Genomic DNA, 16,639 nt, shown 5'->3' with positions numbered 1-16,639 from the left:
ACACAAAAACACAACCACAACTGGCACGAGGCTCAGCAGGGTGATATCTGTCTTTACACTTAAGCTGTAATGCAGAAACACCAAAACAAGGTCATCCTCTGCCACAAGTCAGGTAGTTCATAGCTCTCACCAAATCCTCATGAATCCAGGCAAAACACACATGTATGATGTCGAATGGTTTATTCAGACTGTAAATAAAGGTTTTAGAAAACCTTTCTGATGGGGGGGGGGGGGGGGGGGGGCGGGAGGGAATCAACCAAGAAAACCAAACTAAAATGGGAACTCAGCAGCATTCAGATCCTTAAATCAACCTACATCTCTAAAAGCAATTAATCGGGTCCCACGTTACTGTGAAATTTCCTCCTACAGACTAGGTCCTGATGCCTAGTTGCATTACTCATATACCCAGAGACCTGCCCACCTTATTCTGGAGAACCCACAGCCCTTTGAGGGCTTCTCAGACCTGACCTCCTGCAACTCTCAAGATTGTAACTGCTGCTGCTACATTACCAATAGCTTCTAGTATAAAACCAAAAAATAAAATAGTTTGGAGAAAATTCTTGGCTGAAAGAAAAATGGTGTGGACTGCTGAGACCCAGGAACAGGAGCAGCACGGATAGATAGATACTGTTGCCACAAGGACTCCCAGCTGCTTACAGCATGCTTGGTAGCTTCGGCCCACGGAGATCCACTGACCACCGAGCACACCCAGACGCTGAGGCCCGACCCTTTTCCCGTTGTACCTGCGGGCAGCCCCCGGCACCGCAAACTTCAGAGGCCTGCAGAAGACAGAGCGCCCCTTACAGAGCAGAGAATTCTCGACCTCTTTTCTTTCAGTTTACTGTTTTAAGCTTCTTGTTTGATACTTCCTGAGGGCTCTTGGCTTGTTTCCGTTTCTGGCATGGCGTTTCCTCGTTCTCACCACCAGCCAGTTTGTCCAAGACTATCGCAGCCTCCTTCAGAAGGCGCTGCTCCCGTTTTTCCTTCCGCTCCTCCATTTCTACTATGTCATCTGCAAACAAAGCCTTCAGAGGTGGGATCAGCTTTGGGATAGTCGGAAAGTCACCAAAACGTACCTGAAATAAATTGGGCACAGGAGCAACTGCTTGAGAATTGCTTTTTGTTTTCCTCCCCCCTCCCCTTAGTGTTTTGCCTGTTCAGCTAGCAGGACTATGCCCCTTCCTCTGTACAGCACCCAGCTCTTGAAGGTCTTCAGTTGCACGTACACTAGGCAGGCGATCATTTTCAACCCTGCAACAGCCAGGCTACCAACCCCACATACCAAGTTACGTTTTCCTCACAGGAAAGGATGTGCACACACATAGCTTTAACTGGCTAGTGAGCTATTCTCACCGTACTGAATGCAGTTGTACAAACAGCAGCTCTACAAGGTTTAGGCTCCCAGATGTCTTTTGCAGAAAGCCATTAAGACAGCACATGAACTATGAAGGGAGCAGGACTGGAAGTGAAAATATCTTTTCAGCTGGCAGTAGCGCACAGAATAAAGGCGACATGAGGGAAGTATCCAGAATGTTAAGAACGGACTTCCTGTCTCAAGAGCCCTTAGCACCTGTCTTGAAGTGAAACTGCTCACTGCGTGCCACCCATTCTCCCCTACGTCAATGACACCTCCTGACAGCTGTAAAAGGAGCTGTTTCACAGGAAACTGCTCTCAAAAGGATATAGTGTATTAATACAACAGTAGAAATGGAGAATTTAATTCATGAGCAGCCATCTCCAAGTAGCACTGAAACCTTTCCCACAGCATGGATCAAAGCTGTCAACTTACCCTCATATGATCAAATGCAATTCCAACCTTCTCACTGAAGTCTTCACTGAACAGTGGGATCTTGGCATACCTCTGGCTGAAGTGATTGAGCATGATGAACTCTGCATTCATCTTCATCCCAATCTGAATTGCCTGGGAGGTTGTGCTGCGAAAGGAACAGGAACGTGGCACCGTGCACATTTGTGACACACAGGCTGGCTAATGCTGCCTCTCCAACAGGCCACAGCAGGCTGTGTCTTGCATCTAAGGTCCCATCACACCAACAGCAAGCACTAGATACAACACCTGCTGGGCACAAGGTGTCCTGCTCTTGCACACAAGCCCAGGCACCTTTTCCTCTGACAACTTGCACAGGTAGCAAGTCTCCCACTTCCAAATGACCCAAGAGTGCAGGAAAGACACTAATTAACTTGAAGCTTAATTGTTAAGTGATTCACAAACTGGGGACAAACTCTCATCACGGGGGTGGCAGCAAGTTCAGCTTACGCACAAGCAGCTGCTCTCAAGGCTCCCCACTTCTGCTAGGGGCAGCACCCGCAGCACCACTGGCTGAAGAGCTGTTTGAATTGTGCAGCTAGTTGACAGGGGTAGACGACCTTTCGGCCTCCTGAGCTTAGTCCTCAAATGCAATCAAGCAGAGGGCCTTTCCTTTGGGCCAGTGTATTTCTAGAGTTATTACTGTCCACTTAAAAGCTTTCCTGATTTCTCTTTGGGAATGTTCAGGAGAGCTGTGAGAGTACAGCTACTACAGCGAGCAACGTGCCAGTCTTAGTGCTGAAGAGCTCTGTGCACACCACAGCCTTGGGCCCTTCACCATCAGATCCCAGGTCTGTGCCTAAACACCTTTACTTTCCTACAACTCTAAGACAGCGGAACACACCCCACCTGTGTGTTTTCTCTATAGCTTCTTTTTCCATGCCATCTTCCAGCGTTGCTTCATGGATCAGCAGAGTAGCATTTTTCCCTGTGTACATAATTGTACATTCAATCTTCGGCTGAACACAAACTAGTTCCATCGCCTAAATAAGCATGTGAAGTCTCACCTTCCACCCCCACCCCCTTTAGCCCTTCACTGGGTTGCAGGCATAGCACTAAGGGCTGGGGGTGCCCTCTGTGGTTACTAACAGTTCAAGGCCTTAATCAAAGAAATTCTTCAGAGGGTTTTTGTCACCTACCCATTTTTACTAAGGCCATGCAGGGCATTGTGTCACCAGAATAGACTACCTTCCAGCCAGATTTGTGGATCATCGAACATGCAAAAGCATTTTTACAGTGCTGGACTTCACAAGTCTGAAACTGAACAAGAAACAAGCATTAGGCCTCAGGTCCCCTCTCGCCCCTTGTCGTAGCACCTGGCCTTGTCAGGTCACGAGCTTACCTCAGCCAAGTCATAGATCTCTAACAAAGAGCTGACAAACCCTTTGACTTTAGGTTTGATGTTCTCACAGCCTTTCACAAGAGACTGGGAAGTAACCATTCTGTGAGGGAGGGGAGAAAAGAGAACTAAGGACAGGTACAAAGTAAAACCTGATCTCATCTTTGAGCAGCCTATTTCTCACAGAAGTTGTTTTCAGTGCCTACAAACAAAATATTTCAGTTCACTTGTGTGTTCTTGCCCTTGCTTTCACTATCCAGTGCCCCAGCAACTCGTCCAATCGCTTCTTCCCCACTGCCAAATTCCCTCCCTTTGAGGAATCCTTTTACACTTGTCCAACTCCCTTTTCCTAATCTGCATGCAAGTCTCTTAAGTAGCACAACAGAGTAACAAACCCTACCCTCTCCTTTGCAAGTCACACATCACAATCCTACACAGCGGAAGGAGTCAGAGCAGCCTTCAGTGAAGCGATGACATCTCCCCGCACACCACACAGAACACTCACTTGATGTCTCCGAGAATTTCTTCACAGTGGTTGTGGTACTCATATAGCCAAGGCATGATCTGTTCAGGCGCTACCAGAAACAGAGGGCGAAAAGCCTGACCAAGGGAGGCCTGGAAAAGCAGAGGCAGAAGGAAAATCAGTACTAGGTATACACCAAATCATGGAGAAGAAACGCCTAGGGAAAAGATGGTGCTTTTCCACCAATAAGGGGAAGTTCCCTTCCCCTCACTCCAAGGCAAGTTTAGGAGCAGTGAGACAACAGTACAACTTACAAAAGCTCTCCGCCTCTCCATCAGGATGTTCATCAAGCCCTGCAAAGGCAAGGAAACAACAGAAAGCTGTAAGTGGCCGGTGCGTAAGTAGTAACAGTGCCGCAGCAACTCATCCAGGTGCAGTTTTTGGAAAATATACAGTCAGAAATACCCGATTACCGCTTTTCCAGTACCTACACCTAACTCAACTGGAACACTGTTACCACCTACGCCACAAGCTGATGACCAGCAGTCCACACACAACACGTGCCTCTCAGCCCTTCTCAGTGCTATGTCTGCTCCCAAAAGAAAGGTGGAGGGCAGAAAGCCTCCAGCCAGCATCTCAGTCCCAGACTGGTTTCCAGACTCAAGACAGCAGACCAACAAACAGCTTGCCTTCACCAGGCCCAATCTCAAACAGACCAGCTGGTCCTTCTGTGAGTTTATTGCAAAGCACGGAAGGAAGCTGGTGTGGATACTGATTAAAAAAATATGCCTGGATGATCCTGGCAAGTCTACAGGGACCACTAACAAGAAGCAAAAGGGGATTAGAAACGGACACGCAGCAGCGGCTGGGGAGCACAGAGGGGACCTGCGGCCCTTAGGAGCCGGGCAGCCTACAACGCCAACTGCAGCTACACACATCCAAACCCCAAACAGCAGAGCAGACCAGCACACAGCCCGTTCTCCTTCCAAGGCATTAAACCTACCGAATGATGATCGGTATGCATGTGAGACACAAACACAGCTGCTATGTTACACAGCATTTGGTCAACTTGCTCTCCATAGTGGCGACAGAGCTGTCCAAACGTTCCTTCCCCACAGTCCAAGAGCAGGGATTGGGTAGAGCTGGCAAGACAAGCAACAAAGACATTTGGCAGCCACCGGGTGAGTTCTGACCAGGGCCTATTCAAGGTGGGGGAATCTTTTGGGTTGGAGGGCAGAGAGTTCTCAGTGCTCTACCTCTATTGCTACTCCAGTCCTACTAGCCGAGGCTCTAGGAAGACTGTTCTGTCTGCATAACTCATTCTGGTGTTGTGTTGATGCTGAACACACTCTTAGGCCAGGCAGCAAAATGAATGAAGGCATTAAGTGCTTGTCTTTACAGGCAGCTCTCAGGTCTTCCCCACCTACAGAGAGACAGGTGCCTGGAACAGAAGTCCTACAGACTCCACCATAGGGGCACTCGCCTTGTGTGTCATCAACACTGTTGTCAAAACAGCCCTTGGGCAATACCCTTGTGATACTGAGCCTCCCTGAGCAAAACACATGTGAAATCAGGATTTACCTAATATTTACCAGCGTGGAACTGACGTTTCGGATTTTCATCGGAATTGCTGATCCTGTTCCCAAGAATACAATTTCGGGATAAGCATCCATTTTTTTCTGCAGAAAATGTACAGTAAGAATTTGTTAGCAGGTGTTACCCACATACTGCCTAGCCAGACATGGTTCAGTTCAACAGCACAGCATCTCTGGAGTCTATACGCCCAGTACATTCCTTTTTGCCTGGCTCAGCCTCTGGCTTTCTCAATGTATCAGAATTTACAAGGAAAGACGGGAGACAGGGCAGGTACCATCAAGAAAGCACAGCAGAACACGCAGCTGCATATACCAAGGCAGGCAAAGGAAGACTCTGCTCGCTGGACAACACAGATCTGCTAATTCAAGAGGGGCCTAGCTGCCGTTCCACAGTGCCCTAACTTTCTGGATGAGGATTCAGAGTGAGTCAGTGGTGCTGGACCATACCATAAAGCCTAACTACCCCCAGGGCAACTGAAATTCAGAGAATGCCTTACAAGGAGCTGGTTCTAGAGGAGGACATCTCCCAAACATATGGGCTTGCACTTTGCTATGACAGCATTCAATGCAAGCGGAGCTCTGGTCACCACAAATAACAGACGGGTGCTACAACTCTAATTGTCCCCAACAGTACTTGATCCCCAAACCCAGCAGCTTTGGAACAACAGAAACAGAAGACTGCATAACTCAACAGAAACAATCTAACTGAGTTTGGGCTCAGCCTGAAATCTGCACAGCTCCATGAAGACTTAAGAGCACCTCTCGGGCAGCGGGAAGACTGAACATCCACAGCTCTGCTGGGCTCTAAAGCACTGGTTCATCAGGACCTCCTACTTGCCATGACACTTAGCCAGGACAAATTGCTGATCCTTACCTGGTACAGCAGGCAGGCTCTCTTTGCACTCCTTCACACGAGCCTGGAAGTCAGGGAGTTCCAGGGCTTCAGCAACAAATGCATCGTGATCACAGACAGTCACAGCATCTCTGAAAGGACAGGCCAGGTATCAGGATGGAGCATGGAATGGAACAACAACAAAAAAGCACCTTGCTCTGGAAGTAACTGTGCCAAAACAGCCTTACAACAACGGGTCAAACGCTCCTTCCAGGTTTCATTTTGAGCAGTGGCTCAAAATTCATGAGTATGGCGTGGCCCAGGAAGGCTTGGTTAGGCTGAGCCACCCCAGCAACATCATCCCACCAAACTGAAGATGCTCACGTAAAAGCACTATGTTCCCAGAGAGCTGTCAGACACTAGAGGGCTCTGCAAAGCCCTGCGTGGGAAGCAGGGAGACTCCTGAAGAGCAATCCACAAAAATCACACACAGCATGGTTGAGGCTGGAAGGGACCTCGAGATCAACTAGCCCAACACCCTTGCTCAAAAGCAGGGTCACCTAGAGTGTGTTGCACAGCATCACAGCCAGGCAGCTTTTGAACATCTCCAGAGCAGGAGACTCCACTGCCTCTCTGGGCAACCTCTTCCAGTGCTCTGTCACCCCCACAGTAAAGATGTTTTTCCCCCCCTCATATTCAGACGGCACTTCCTGTGTTTCAGTTTGTGCCTGCTGCTTCTCATCCTATGACTGGGCACCACTGAGAAGACTCTGGCTCCACTGTCTTGACACCATCCCTTAAGATATTTATGCACACTGATAAAATCCCCTCTCGGCCTTCTCTTCTCCAGGCTAAACAGGCCCATCTCTCTCAGCCTTTCCTCATAAAATACATACATTCCATTTTCCTAACCGTCTGCACTGGACGAGCTCCAGTACCTCCATGTCCCTCTCATACTGGGGAGCCCTGAACTGGATGCTGTACTCCAGGTGAGGCCTCAACAGGGCTGAGTAGAGAGGAAGGATCACTTCCCTCAGCCTGCTGGCAACATTTTTGCCGATGTACCCAAGGCTAACAGTAGCCTTCTTGGCCACAAGGGCACAGTGCTGGCTCACGGAAAGGGCTCCGGGCACCAATCAGAAGCTGGGGGGCTCCTGTGTCCTCAGCCTGCATTATAGCGTGTGCAGTACAGCAGGCCTTCAGGTACCTTAAAAACAGGAACTTAAGCTCTTCTTAGTATCTGGGAACTCTTATTCTGCCCGAGAGAGCCAGAAATTTGAGTCTAGACAGCTGGTGTTCTCTTACATCACGTCCCTCTGCCCTCAAAAGCCTCATTCAACAGCTTCTCCTATTCACCCACAAAGCAAGCACCAGCATAGGAATCTGCATCTGTTTGACCACCTGCAGCTTTCAGCTGATACCAGGCTTTCTGGGTGTTCAAAATGGTAAATTTTTCACCAGGTTTCCTGAACAATCTCTCCCTGCCACCACCTGCTCTGCCAGAGCCACAGCTGGGTGCGCAGCACATGAGATCAAAGCAGAGGACAGAGGCAGGCACATGAGGCTACCAGAGCAAGGGATGAAAACAGTCCTCCAGAACCACTGGCCAGGTGATGTTTTCAGCAGTTCACTCATCCCCGTGCTCGTATACCTTTTCTTAGGCTTTCAGGGACTGGGACAAGAATCTGCAAAGGATACCTACGCACTGTCCTCCTTCAGCACAGAGTAACATTGAAAACATGCCTCAAGCCGCCACTCCAAAACTGGGAACCCACAAAGATTCCCACTGACCTCTGCCACTCCTGCTGGGGTCTGAACTGGTATTTCAAAAGGCACTCTCCTCGCACAATGGGCACACTGCATCCAGCCTCTTCTTCCTACAGAGAGGAGAGCGACATTAAACACATGCTTCACTCAGGGGAGAGGTATGCAGGCAAGCAGGGCCTTGCCTACCTTGCTCTGGTAGGTGGTGAGCAGAGGGAAGATCTCTGGGTGGATGAGGTTCAGCTGGGTTTGGATCTTGTAGCTACGTGGGTTGTGCACCGCAGAGCACTTTTCATTGAGCACCAAGTGCTGAGTTCCAGGTCCAAATCTGTAAGACAACGATAAAACATACAAAGTTTCAGCCCTGCGTTGGGGAATCCCCACACCTGAGCCACTTGCTTTAAAAAAAAAAAAAAAACCTCACTCGTGAGCCAGCAGAGTCCTGCTGATACCCAGCATCTAACCCTACTCTGGGAAGAACACACTGCTGCCCAACAACAACAAAGCCAAGTAGTCAGAAGAGCACGCACCTTTCCAGCCACTGCTGGTAGCGGCTGTCCCGAAGCACTGATTCTGGAGTCATGTGAATAACCATGGCCACCTGGTTCTCGGGAAGCCCTTCCTGGTACCTGTAGCACATTCAAACACAGAAAGGACGGCTGAGCACTGGTCCCTCATCACCTTGCTATCCCCCCACCCCCCCAGCCTTGGTTCGCCCCCCAGAACGCAGACAGATCTCAAGAGCACAGCCCAGGAGCTCGAGGCTCCCCGTCAGTGGGCCCAAGGCTCCCTTCTGAGGGCTCAAGCCAGTTGTTCGCAGACACCTCCCCTCTTCCATGCAGGGCCTCTGCCCTCTTCCAGGAGCAAGACCATCTGCAGAGCCTTTCAGAAGCCTAACGTGCCTCTGCACAAGCCCCACGGAGATATTCCGTGTAGTCTAAGCATCCAGGCTCACCGCACAGGAAAGCGACGTCTGCTCTGCTCCACAGCACCACACCAGTGCACTTTTCCTCCTCTGAAGGGCCTGGTAAGACCCCGCACAGACCTGCCTTTTCTAGAAGGCTCGGCACGGACATCTTCCCCCAAACCCCTAAGGCCACCCAGCTCCGCTACCTTCGGAAGGTCTCGTTTTCACAGACAGCATCCACGAAGCCCTCGTGAGGACATTCCAGCACAATGAACGCTGGGCCGGGATCAGGAGGGGTGCACAGTTCTTCAGGCGAGAGCTGCAGGCGGATACACAAAGACCACGCCACGGTCACGCTGTACCAGCAACCACTCACACACAGCCACACCAGGCTCAGCAGCCGGTCTCCCAGCAAGCCCCAGCAGGTTGCCAGGACTCGCAGAATCAGCTCTAAGCAGCCTCACTCCACGTTTGGCAAACGAGCCAACGCAGTTCTTGTTCCCATTCTGCCCTCTCATTACACAGGGCTGCATTTTGCTGTGTCCCAGAAAATCTTAGTTCTGGTCTTAGAACAGGCAATAAACCAATGTCAAGAATGGAATTTTAGCAGCTTCTAGGTTCCCGCTGCAGATTCAGATGCTATTAACAGCTTGCTCAAGAATCACAGAATTTGAGGTCCCTTCCAGGCCCTACAGAGATCATCGGGTCCAACCCCCTGCCAGAACAGGTTCCCTAGAGCAGGCTGCCCAGGTAGGCATCCAGACAGGCCTTGAGTATCTCCAGGGAAGGAGACTCCACAACCTCCCTGGGCAGCCCGTTCCAGTGCTCCGTCACCCTCACCATGAAGAAGTTCTTTCGCATGTTGGTGCGGAACTTCCTGTGATCCATTTTGTGGCCATTGCCCCTTGTCCTGTCCCCACAAACCACTGAAAGAGGTTGGCCACATCCCTCTGTCTCCCACACCTCAGGTATTTATACACATTGATGAGATCCCCTCTCAGTCTTCTTTTCTCCAGGCTGAACAGACCCAGGTCTCTCAACCATACCTCACAGGGAAGATGCTCCAGGCCCCATATCATCTTTGTGGCTCTCTGCTGGACTCTTTCCAGGAGATCCCTGTCTTTTTTGTACCAGGGAGCCCAGAACTGGACACAGTACTCCAGGTGAGGCCTGACCAGGGCAGAGTAGAGGGGGAGGATCACCTCCCTTGACCTGCTGGCCACGCTCCTTTTAATACGCGCCAGGACCCCATTGGCCCTCTTGGCCGCCAGGGCACACTGCTGGCTCATGGCCAACCTGTTGTCTACCAGGACCCCCAGGTCCTTCTCCTCAGAGCTCCTCTCCAGCAGGTCATCCCCCAGCCTGTACTGATACATGTGGCTGTTCCTTCCCAGGTGCAGGACTCTCCATTTGCTTTTGTTAAACCTCATTTGGTTTCTTCCTACCCAGCTCTCCAGCCTGTCCAGGTCTCACTGAACGGCAGCACAGCCTTCTGGTGTGCCGGCCACTCCTCCCAGCTTCGTGTTATCGGCGTACTTGCTGAGGGCGGACACTATTCCCTCATCAAGGTTGTCGATGAAGATGTTGAACAAGACCGGACCCAGCACCGACCCCTGGGGAACGCCGCCAGTCACAGATCTCCAGCCGGACTCTGCGTCGCCAATCACCACCCTCTGAGCTCGGCCAGTCAGCCAGTTCTCAACCCACCTTACTGTCCACTCCTCTATCCCACACTTTCTCAGCTTTGTTATCAGGATGTCGTGGGAGACAGTATCAAAAAGAGTATCAAAAAGAAAAGAGGCTCTGCAAAATTCTAATGACAAAGATACGTCAGTCCTAGCCCCTAGGTTAGGATCTTTGCTTACAGATCACCCAGGACCTGGACAGGGCAAACTCTGCCTCTCACTTCAAACTAACATCTGAGTAAGACCCTGCACATGGGAACCGCTTAAAAACCGTGGTCTAAGAGGTGCAAAAAGAGTAAGGAGGCAACAACGGCTACACAAGCACTCAAACACCAAATTTAAAACATGCAGGGATCAGCTCTACTCGTTCAGATTTAGGAGTGAGTCAGCTTTGAGGACTTGCGAAGGGGAGGCTCAGAAGCCCTAACAAATTGCAGGCATACATCCACAGCCGCAAATGAACTCGTGTCAGAGCATACTTCTCCAATCACACCCCTGCAACAGCCCCAGCGTCACAGGAGCCACTTTCAGCAACAGCCTGGGGCTGAAAACAAGGGCCAGTCACCAAAAGTAGCCACTCAGAGCTCAGAAACAGCAAGAGAGCAACACATGAGCAGGGATGAGAGGGAATAAGCAGAAAACCATCACCCATCCTTGCCTCAAGAACAAGGATTAAAAACCAGACAAACAAAACCCACCCACAACTGGAATTGTCCCAATGTCCGCTCATAACCAGTCTTTTTCTGCAGTATGCTGTGCCATCCTCCCGCCTCCACAGGACCCCCAGGGTGACACTAAGCCACAGCAGAAAACACACATTCGTCTTACCTCCCTGCCTTCGAAAGTGATGCTCTCTCCATTTTTAAGAGCTGTAATTATGGGCAGAATGGCTGGAGTTCCCCTGAAAACAAGGCCAGCGAAACTTTTAGCTTGGCATCACCAATATGCCCGGGCTTGCCCCATCCCACACGCTGGGCTCCTGTACTTACACCGGCAGCCCCATCTCCTGCGCTTTAACTGCTAGAAATTTTCCCTTCCTTGGGCGAATCTGAAAAAGTTAGAACAACCACAGGAATTATCAGCCACATAAAGAACGTTAAACCATGCCGGGAAATAAGCTCCATGTTCTTCCAGTTTAGCTGTTTCCCCAGAAGCCAAGGGATTTTTTTTTTTTCATTTTTTTCCCCCTTTTCCCTTCAATCCCAGATCTCGAGAAACAAAGCCTTCCCCACTGCTCCAGTTAAGACATGGCAAATCCAGTGCTCCATTTGTACACCATTCTGGAGACATGAAACAGCAAGTTTTTAACAAACCATCTCCTAGACAAGGAGGCGGAGTAGTTTTATATGATCGGTTCCACAGCCAGCAGTCTGACTTAGCCCCCAGAAGCTATCACCAGACCTTTTGGTTCTCCAGGATCATGTTACTGCTTTTCCCTTCCTATTTTAGTGATGCAAGTGGGACAGACCTCCCTAACGTAAGCATCAAGCAAGGACGGAACTTGTATACTCTTGGTTGGCTGCTTTGTAAAAAGAGTGCCACTGGAAAAAAAACACAGTTTTTACCGGTTCCTACTCATACTACAGCTCCTCTGACCTTTGGAGAGTAGAACCACCAAATAACTTTTAGAGCCCTGCATGAAAATACTATTTCTAAGTAAATCTATTTAGCAAGATAAATATTGATCAAGAGATCTCTATGGTCAAGCATACTTTACAAAGGAAAGCCATCACCAGATCAGGATGCCTGCTGGCACGTTTCTGTTCATCACCTGCAAAAGAAAGCAAAACTACTGAGTATCTTCAATGACTACCACTTCCCTTACAGCTAAGATGAATTTTTTGCTATGGCAATAACAGAAGCAACATCATCCAGCCAACTTGCAGCCTCTCAGCAAAGTGTTCCAAGCACCTAAGGCCAGAGAGCCCACAGCTTCAGGTACAAAACTAAAATAAATAAAACACAGGTTTGAAAATTTATCAATCCCAATATCCACTCATAATTACATCGCAAAGGCTGGAGCACCCACTCCAGCCAGGAGTAAATCACTACGCGGCCTAAGCACGCCCCAGGTAGGAATCATGCCCCATTTCTAGGCCTTAATAGTTCTACATCAAGTTCCAAAGTACCAGAACTCAATTTGCTCATTGTAATTCTGCAGCCGAGCTCCTCTACAGACCTCACTGCCACAAGACAAACAGCTCGGAGGACATACGAACACTCTTAATTTGCTTTTATTTCAAGAAAGGTAAGAGTTCCCCATTGTTTTCACCTGTTTTCTTTGGGCTTTCTTCTCCTTTGCCCTCATCCAAGCTTGGACGTGCAGCTTTTGGAGATCCAGGTTCTGTGTCACCTTTTGGGCTATTTTCACCTTGTGCTGATAATGCTGGACTCTGAGGAAACATACTTTCAGCATCTAGTGGTTTTCCTGTCCCAAATTGAAGAAAACCGGACAAATCACTCAAACAAAAGAGACAAATAGGAAGAGCATGAGCAACATTTCCTCTCCCATGACGTTCATGTTCAAACTGTACCAGAAGACAGTTTGACCGTCTCCCGCCAGTTTGACTTGCTCTTGCATGTACCAGCCTCTTACATGTCTGACGGCACCTGAAGTCCTTCAGATTCTCTCAAAACAGCTAGACTGTCAAAGTTATGTCTGTGCCCGAAGTATTGCAGCTTTCAGTAGTAAGATGACTCCGCTGGCTAGTAAAGCCAGATTCAGTCATGTTTCACATGCCATTCTTTACCCACAACAAAAGGAATGAACAAAGACTGACTCAGCACGTCTGCTTTCTTTGAAAGAGATCCTTCTGCTGAGAAGGACATGTAAATTCATAAGCCTCTCCTTACTCCGGCTTGCAAATAGAAGCTGCTATTTTAATCCCCTTAAGTACAACTACTGAACAAGTGCTTTTCCCGTCTGCCTACAGCATCACATGCTCACCTATAAGAGGTATCTGGTGGACTGTCATCGTCTCATCCTTATATTCTGGCTCTGTGTGCAACTGCACAGCTGGAAAGAGATCAGAAACAGTCACTGAGGAGTTCAAAAGAACAGATTCATGCTCTACAAGAATAGCAGAAAAGCATATTTTCCTCTCTTAAACTAAACCTGCTGGATGTCCCCCTTTCCTTTCTCTGCCCCACTGCAAAGATCAAAGAATAATGAAAGCTCTTACCAGCCCACCGGCCACAGAACAGTCCTTACCACCATGGTAAACAAGCTCACTGGCAGCTGCTGGAAGCAAAATGCCTTAACAGCGCTTTAAACCTGAGCTCCATGAGCTAGTCTGGCAGACTGGCAGCTGCCTGCCAGAACCAGACTTGGAAACACTGTTTTTCTTCCAAGCAGTTCTTGGGATGGCTTTGGACACTGTATCAGATCAAAACAGCTATTTAAAACCACCTTTGAAGGGATGTAACTACAGCCTTTATTCTGAAGTTGTTAACATTCAATACAACTTCAGCTACAGCTGAAACAAAAAGTTCCAAGCTGATGTTAGCTGCGCTCCCCTGATGTACCTACCTAAATCCATTCTTTTTAGGGGTCCAGGAAAGAGCCGAATTGCTTTCAAGTAGTTTTGCTGGAAAAGAGACAGCGAGTCAGGAGGCCACCCCTCAGCAGTGCAAACTACGAGTACCACTGTCAGCAGTTAAACCTTACTTTCATGAAGCCACGGGATCAACGCCCCTCAGGAGAAAACGGGCAGCATGCAGCCGGCCAGAAAGCACCGGGCAGGTGTCCCGCCTCCAGTGGGCATCACCAGTTCGGAGAAAGGAAAACGAGGAACCATTCCTCCCATCCCTTGAATCACCATTACCTCCCGCTAAATATTGCGAGGAAATTAAATAAGGATAAAGACTGGAAAATTTCTGCTCAAGGCAATCATCACCAGCTTAATACCACGCCTTGGCTGGAGATCAGATACCAACTTCCTATCAAAAGGAAACGTGGGGAGGAAGAGTAGTCAGAAGAACAAAGGATGCTCTTTTTTTCCTGAAGTCATTTTCCAGAACACTAGCTGACAAGACAGCTTTTAGGAGAAGCCTGACGCTGTCTTGCGTGTAACTGAAGAGATTTGCTTTTTAAACCTTTCCAGCAGAGCCTTCAGACCGGCACCTTATACCTCTGAGATGACTCACTGCCTTAATACCAGCTCTCCCAGTTGCAAGGTAAGCATCAATATGTGAAGGTTTTTCTCCCCTTTCTGCAAGCTTCCACTACTTACCAGCTTTGGTGGCCCTAGGAAAACACATCTTTGAAGCCCCATAGCCTTTAATGTGAGAATCATACCTAAAACACAGCAAAGAAACAGCCTTACCACAGGCCCACTGACAGGTCGTACCAGAAAGCTCCCTCTTGCTGCCAAGGAGTGCCGGGCATCTTGTGAAGCCCAGGCCTGAACTTGGATGCAAACTCAATTCTGCCACAGCCTTGTGGAGGTTTCAGTGAGTCACGTATCTCCGCAGATACAGCCAATAGCAACAAATCTTGAAAATACCCATGGATCTTGACAGCCATAACGTGGAACAAGCTACCTGGGGAGACCGTTAACCTTCTACTTTTTGGGGAGATCCCCAGCCTTGTAACGAACAAAATCCTTGATAATCTGCTCTAACCTCAGCCTACTCTGAGGACAGGCACGGAGCAGCCCCTTTCCACCACAAACCAGCCCGGCTCACGAATGTCTCCGTGCTGGCAGCGCGGGGCTGGCAGCACCTTCTCTCTGCGGGACCTCAGGGCCGAGGCAGCCACGTGCACGGGGCGGGCAGCGCCTCTCGCACCCCGCTGCAGGTGAAGGCGCTGCAGAGCCCCAGCCGTGACCCCACAACCACCCCCCCAGAAGGCCCCCCCACCGCTCACCCGGCAGCCCGCCGACGTTGGCCCACGCCAGCCTGCTGAGGAAGACGCAGTCCAGGTGCGAGATCTTCAGCCTGCCGACACACCGGGGCGCTCAGCGGGGCCCGGAGCCGCCCGGCCCGGCCCCGCACCCTGCCCGCCACTCACCTGTGCTCCTGCATGGCCCGCTGCGCGCCCTCGCCGCAGTTGAACAGGTACCTGGAGGTGTGGGGGGGGGGGGGGGGGGAGGCCGCCGTCAGCGCCGGCCGCCCCCAGCCCCCCCCAAGCCCCGCGCCCCCCGCCCCGCGCTCACCGGTTGAACTCGGAGAAGACGAAGACGGAGGCGCCCGCGTCGCGGCCGCCCGCCGCCACCACCTGCGCGTACACCGTGCTGGGCCCCCCCAGCGCCGCCCCCGCGTCGCGCCGCCGCTCGCGGGCCCAAACGTGCCGCGGGACGCCCCGGGGCCGCCGCGAGGCGCCCCTCGGCCCCGGCCCCTCGGCCATGGCCCTGCCCGCGCCCCCCCGCCCCGCCAGGCCCGGCCGCAGCGCCCGCGCCAGCCTCCACATGCGGCCCGCCCCGCCCCGCCCCGCCGTCGCCGCGTGACGAGGGACGGCCAACGGCAAGGCGACGGCGGCCCCGTGGGACTCGGCGGAGAGCGGCCGCTGTCACGTGACGGGGGTCCGCCAATGGGAATCGCCCCGCCTGGGGTGGCGCTGAGGGGCGGGCTCAGCGGATGCTCGCGGGCGCCTAGCAACAGGGCGCCTAGCAACGCGCCCCCTAGCAACGCGCCCCCAAGCAACGCGCCCCCGCGCAACGCGCCCCCGAGCCACGCGCCCCCCCCCTCCCCCGCCGCTTGAGCCGGGCCGGGCCCCGCGGGCGGGGGCGTCCCAATGGTGGCGGGCCGGGCCCTGTCCCTGTCGCTATCCCTGTCCCCGTCCCCGTCCCCGTCCCCGGCGTGTCCGAGGCCCCGCTCACGGAGCCCCGAGCAGCCCGGTGCGAGCAGGAGGCCCCCCGCCAGGCCCCCCGCAGCCACACCCGTTTCCCCGCTTTCCACCAGCTCCTCTTCCCTACCAGCCTGCTCCGGGCCCTGTTTACAAGCCCGAGCTGATCCAGGCCGCAGCTTTGTTTGTTTCCAAGCTCTCTCAACCCGTTCGGAGCCCCCTGGGGCTTTCCGTTTGCTTCAGAAAGAACCACTGAATTTTACTGTAACCAGAGTACCCCAACGTAAACAATCCGAACCATCAATATCCCTTTTCTTCCTTACTTCCAAAGGCGAACCTTATCTTTCTCAGCCCTCTGCTTTCCAAACACTGTCTCCCTTTATTCTCGGTGCCAATGCTCTTCCCTTACTCCTCCAGAGATCCAGGCAAGCAGGCTGAGTGGGG

The 16,639-nt window shown here is 51.4% G+C and overlaps 1 protein-coding gene across 2 annotated transcripts; it reads right to left on the bottom strand.

Annotated features, from left to right (window-relative positions):
• Positions 1–163: 163 nt before the first annotated feature.
• Positions 164–15,820, bottom strand: ELAC2 (elaC ribonuclease Z 2). Of its 2 annotated transcripts, XM_040530949.1 has the most exons (24): positions 15,567–15,820; positions 15,422–15,472; positions 15,278–15,348; positions 14,643–14,707; positions 13,940–13,997; positions 13,358–13,426; positions 12,683–12,838; positions 12,123–12,181; positions 11,400–11,458; positions 11,239–11,311; positions 8,932–9,044; positions 8,349–8,447; positions 8,008–8,146; positions 7,846–7,931; positions 6,097–6,206; positions 5,209–5,305; positions 4,631–4,769; positions 3,942–3,980; positions 3,670–3,779; positions 3,168–3,267; positions 2,965–3,085; positions 2,675–2,753; positions 1,790–1,934; positions 164–1,076 (listed from the first exon to the last, which is right to left on the bottom strand). In XM_040530949.1, the coding sequence occupies exons 1-24, from the start codon at positions 15,818–15,820 to the stop codon at positions 834–836; spliced, it is 2,535 nt and encodes an 844-aa protein (XP_040386883.1). In that variant the 3' UTR covers positions 164–833. The 2 variants fall into 2 exon arrangements, with proteins under 2 accessions (XP_040386883.1, XP_040386885.1); XM_040530951.1 differs by lacking the exons at positions 14,643–14,707; positions 15,567–15,820.
• Between the last annotated feature and the right edge of the window lie 819 nt (positions 15,821–16,639).

This window comes from Cygnus olor, chromosome 18 (assembly GCF_009769625.2).
Source record: "Cygnus olor isolate bCygOlo1 chromosome 18, bCygOlo1.pri.v2, whole genome shotgun sequence".
NCBI classification, from domain to species: Eukaryota; Metazoa; Chordata; class Aves; order Anseriformes; family Anatidae; genus Cygnus; species Cygnus olor.
The sequence above is the reverse complement of the archived record's forward strand: the minus strand, read 5'-3'. Positions and strand labels throughout refer to the sequence as shown.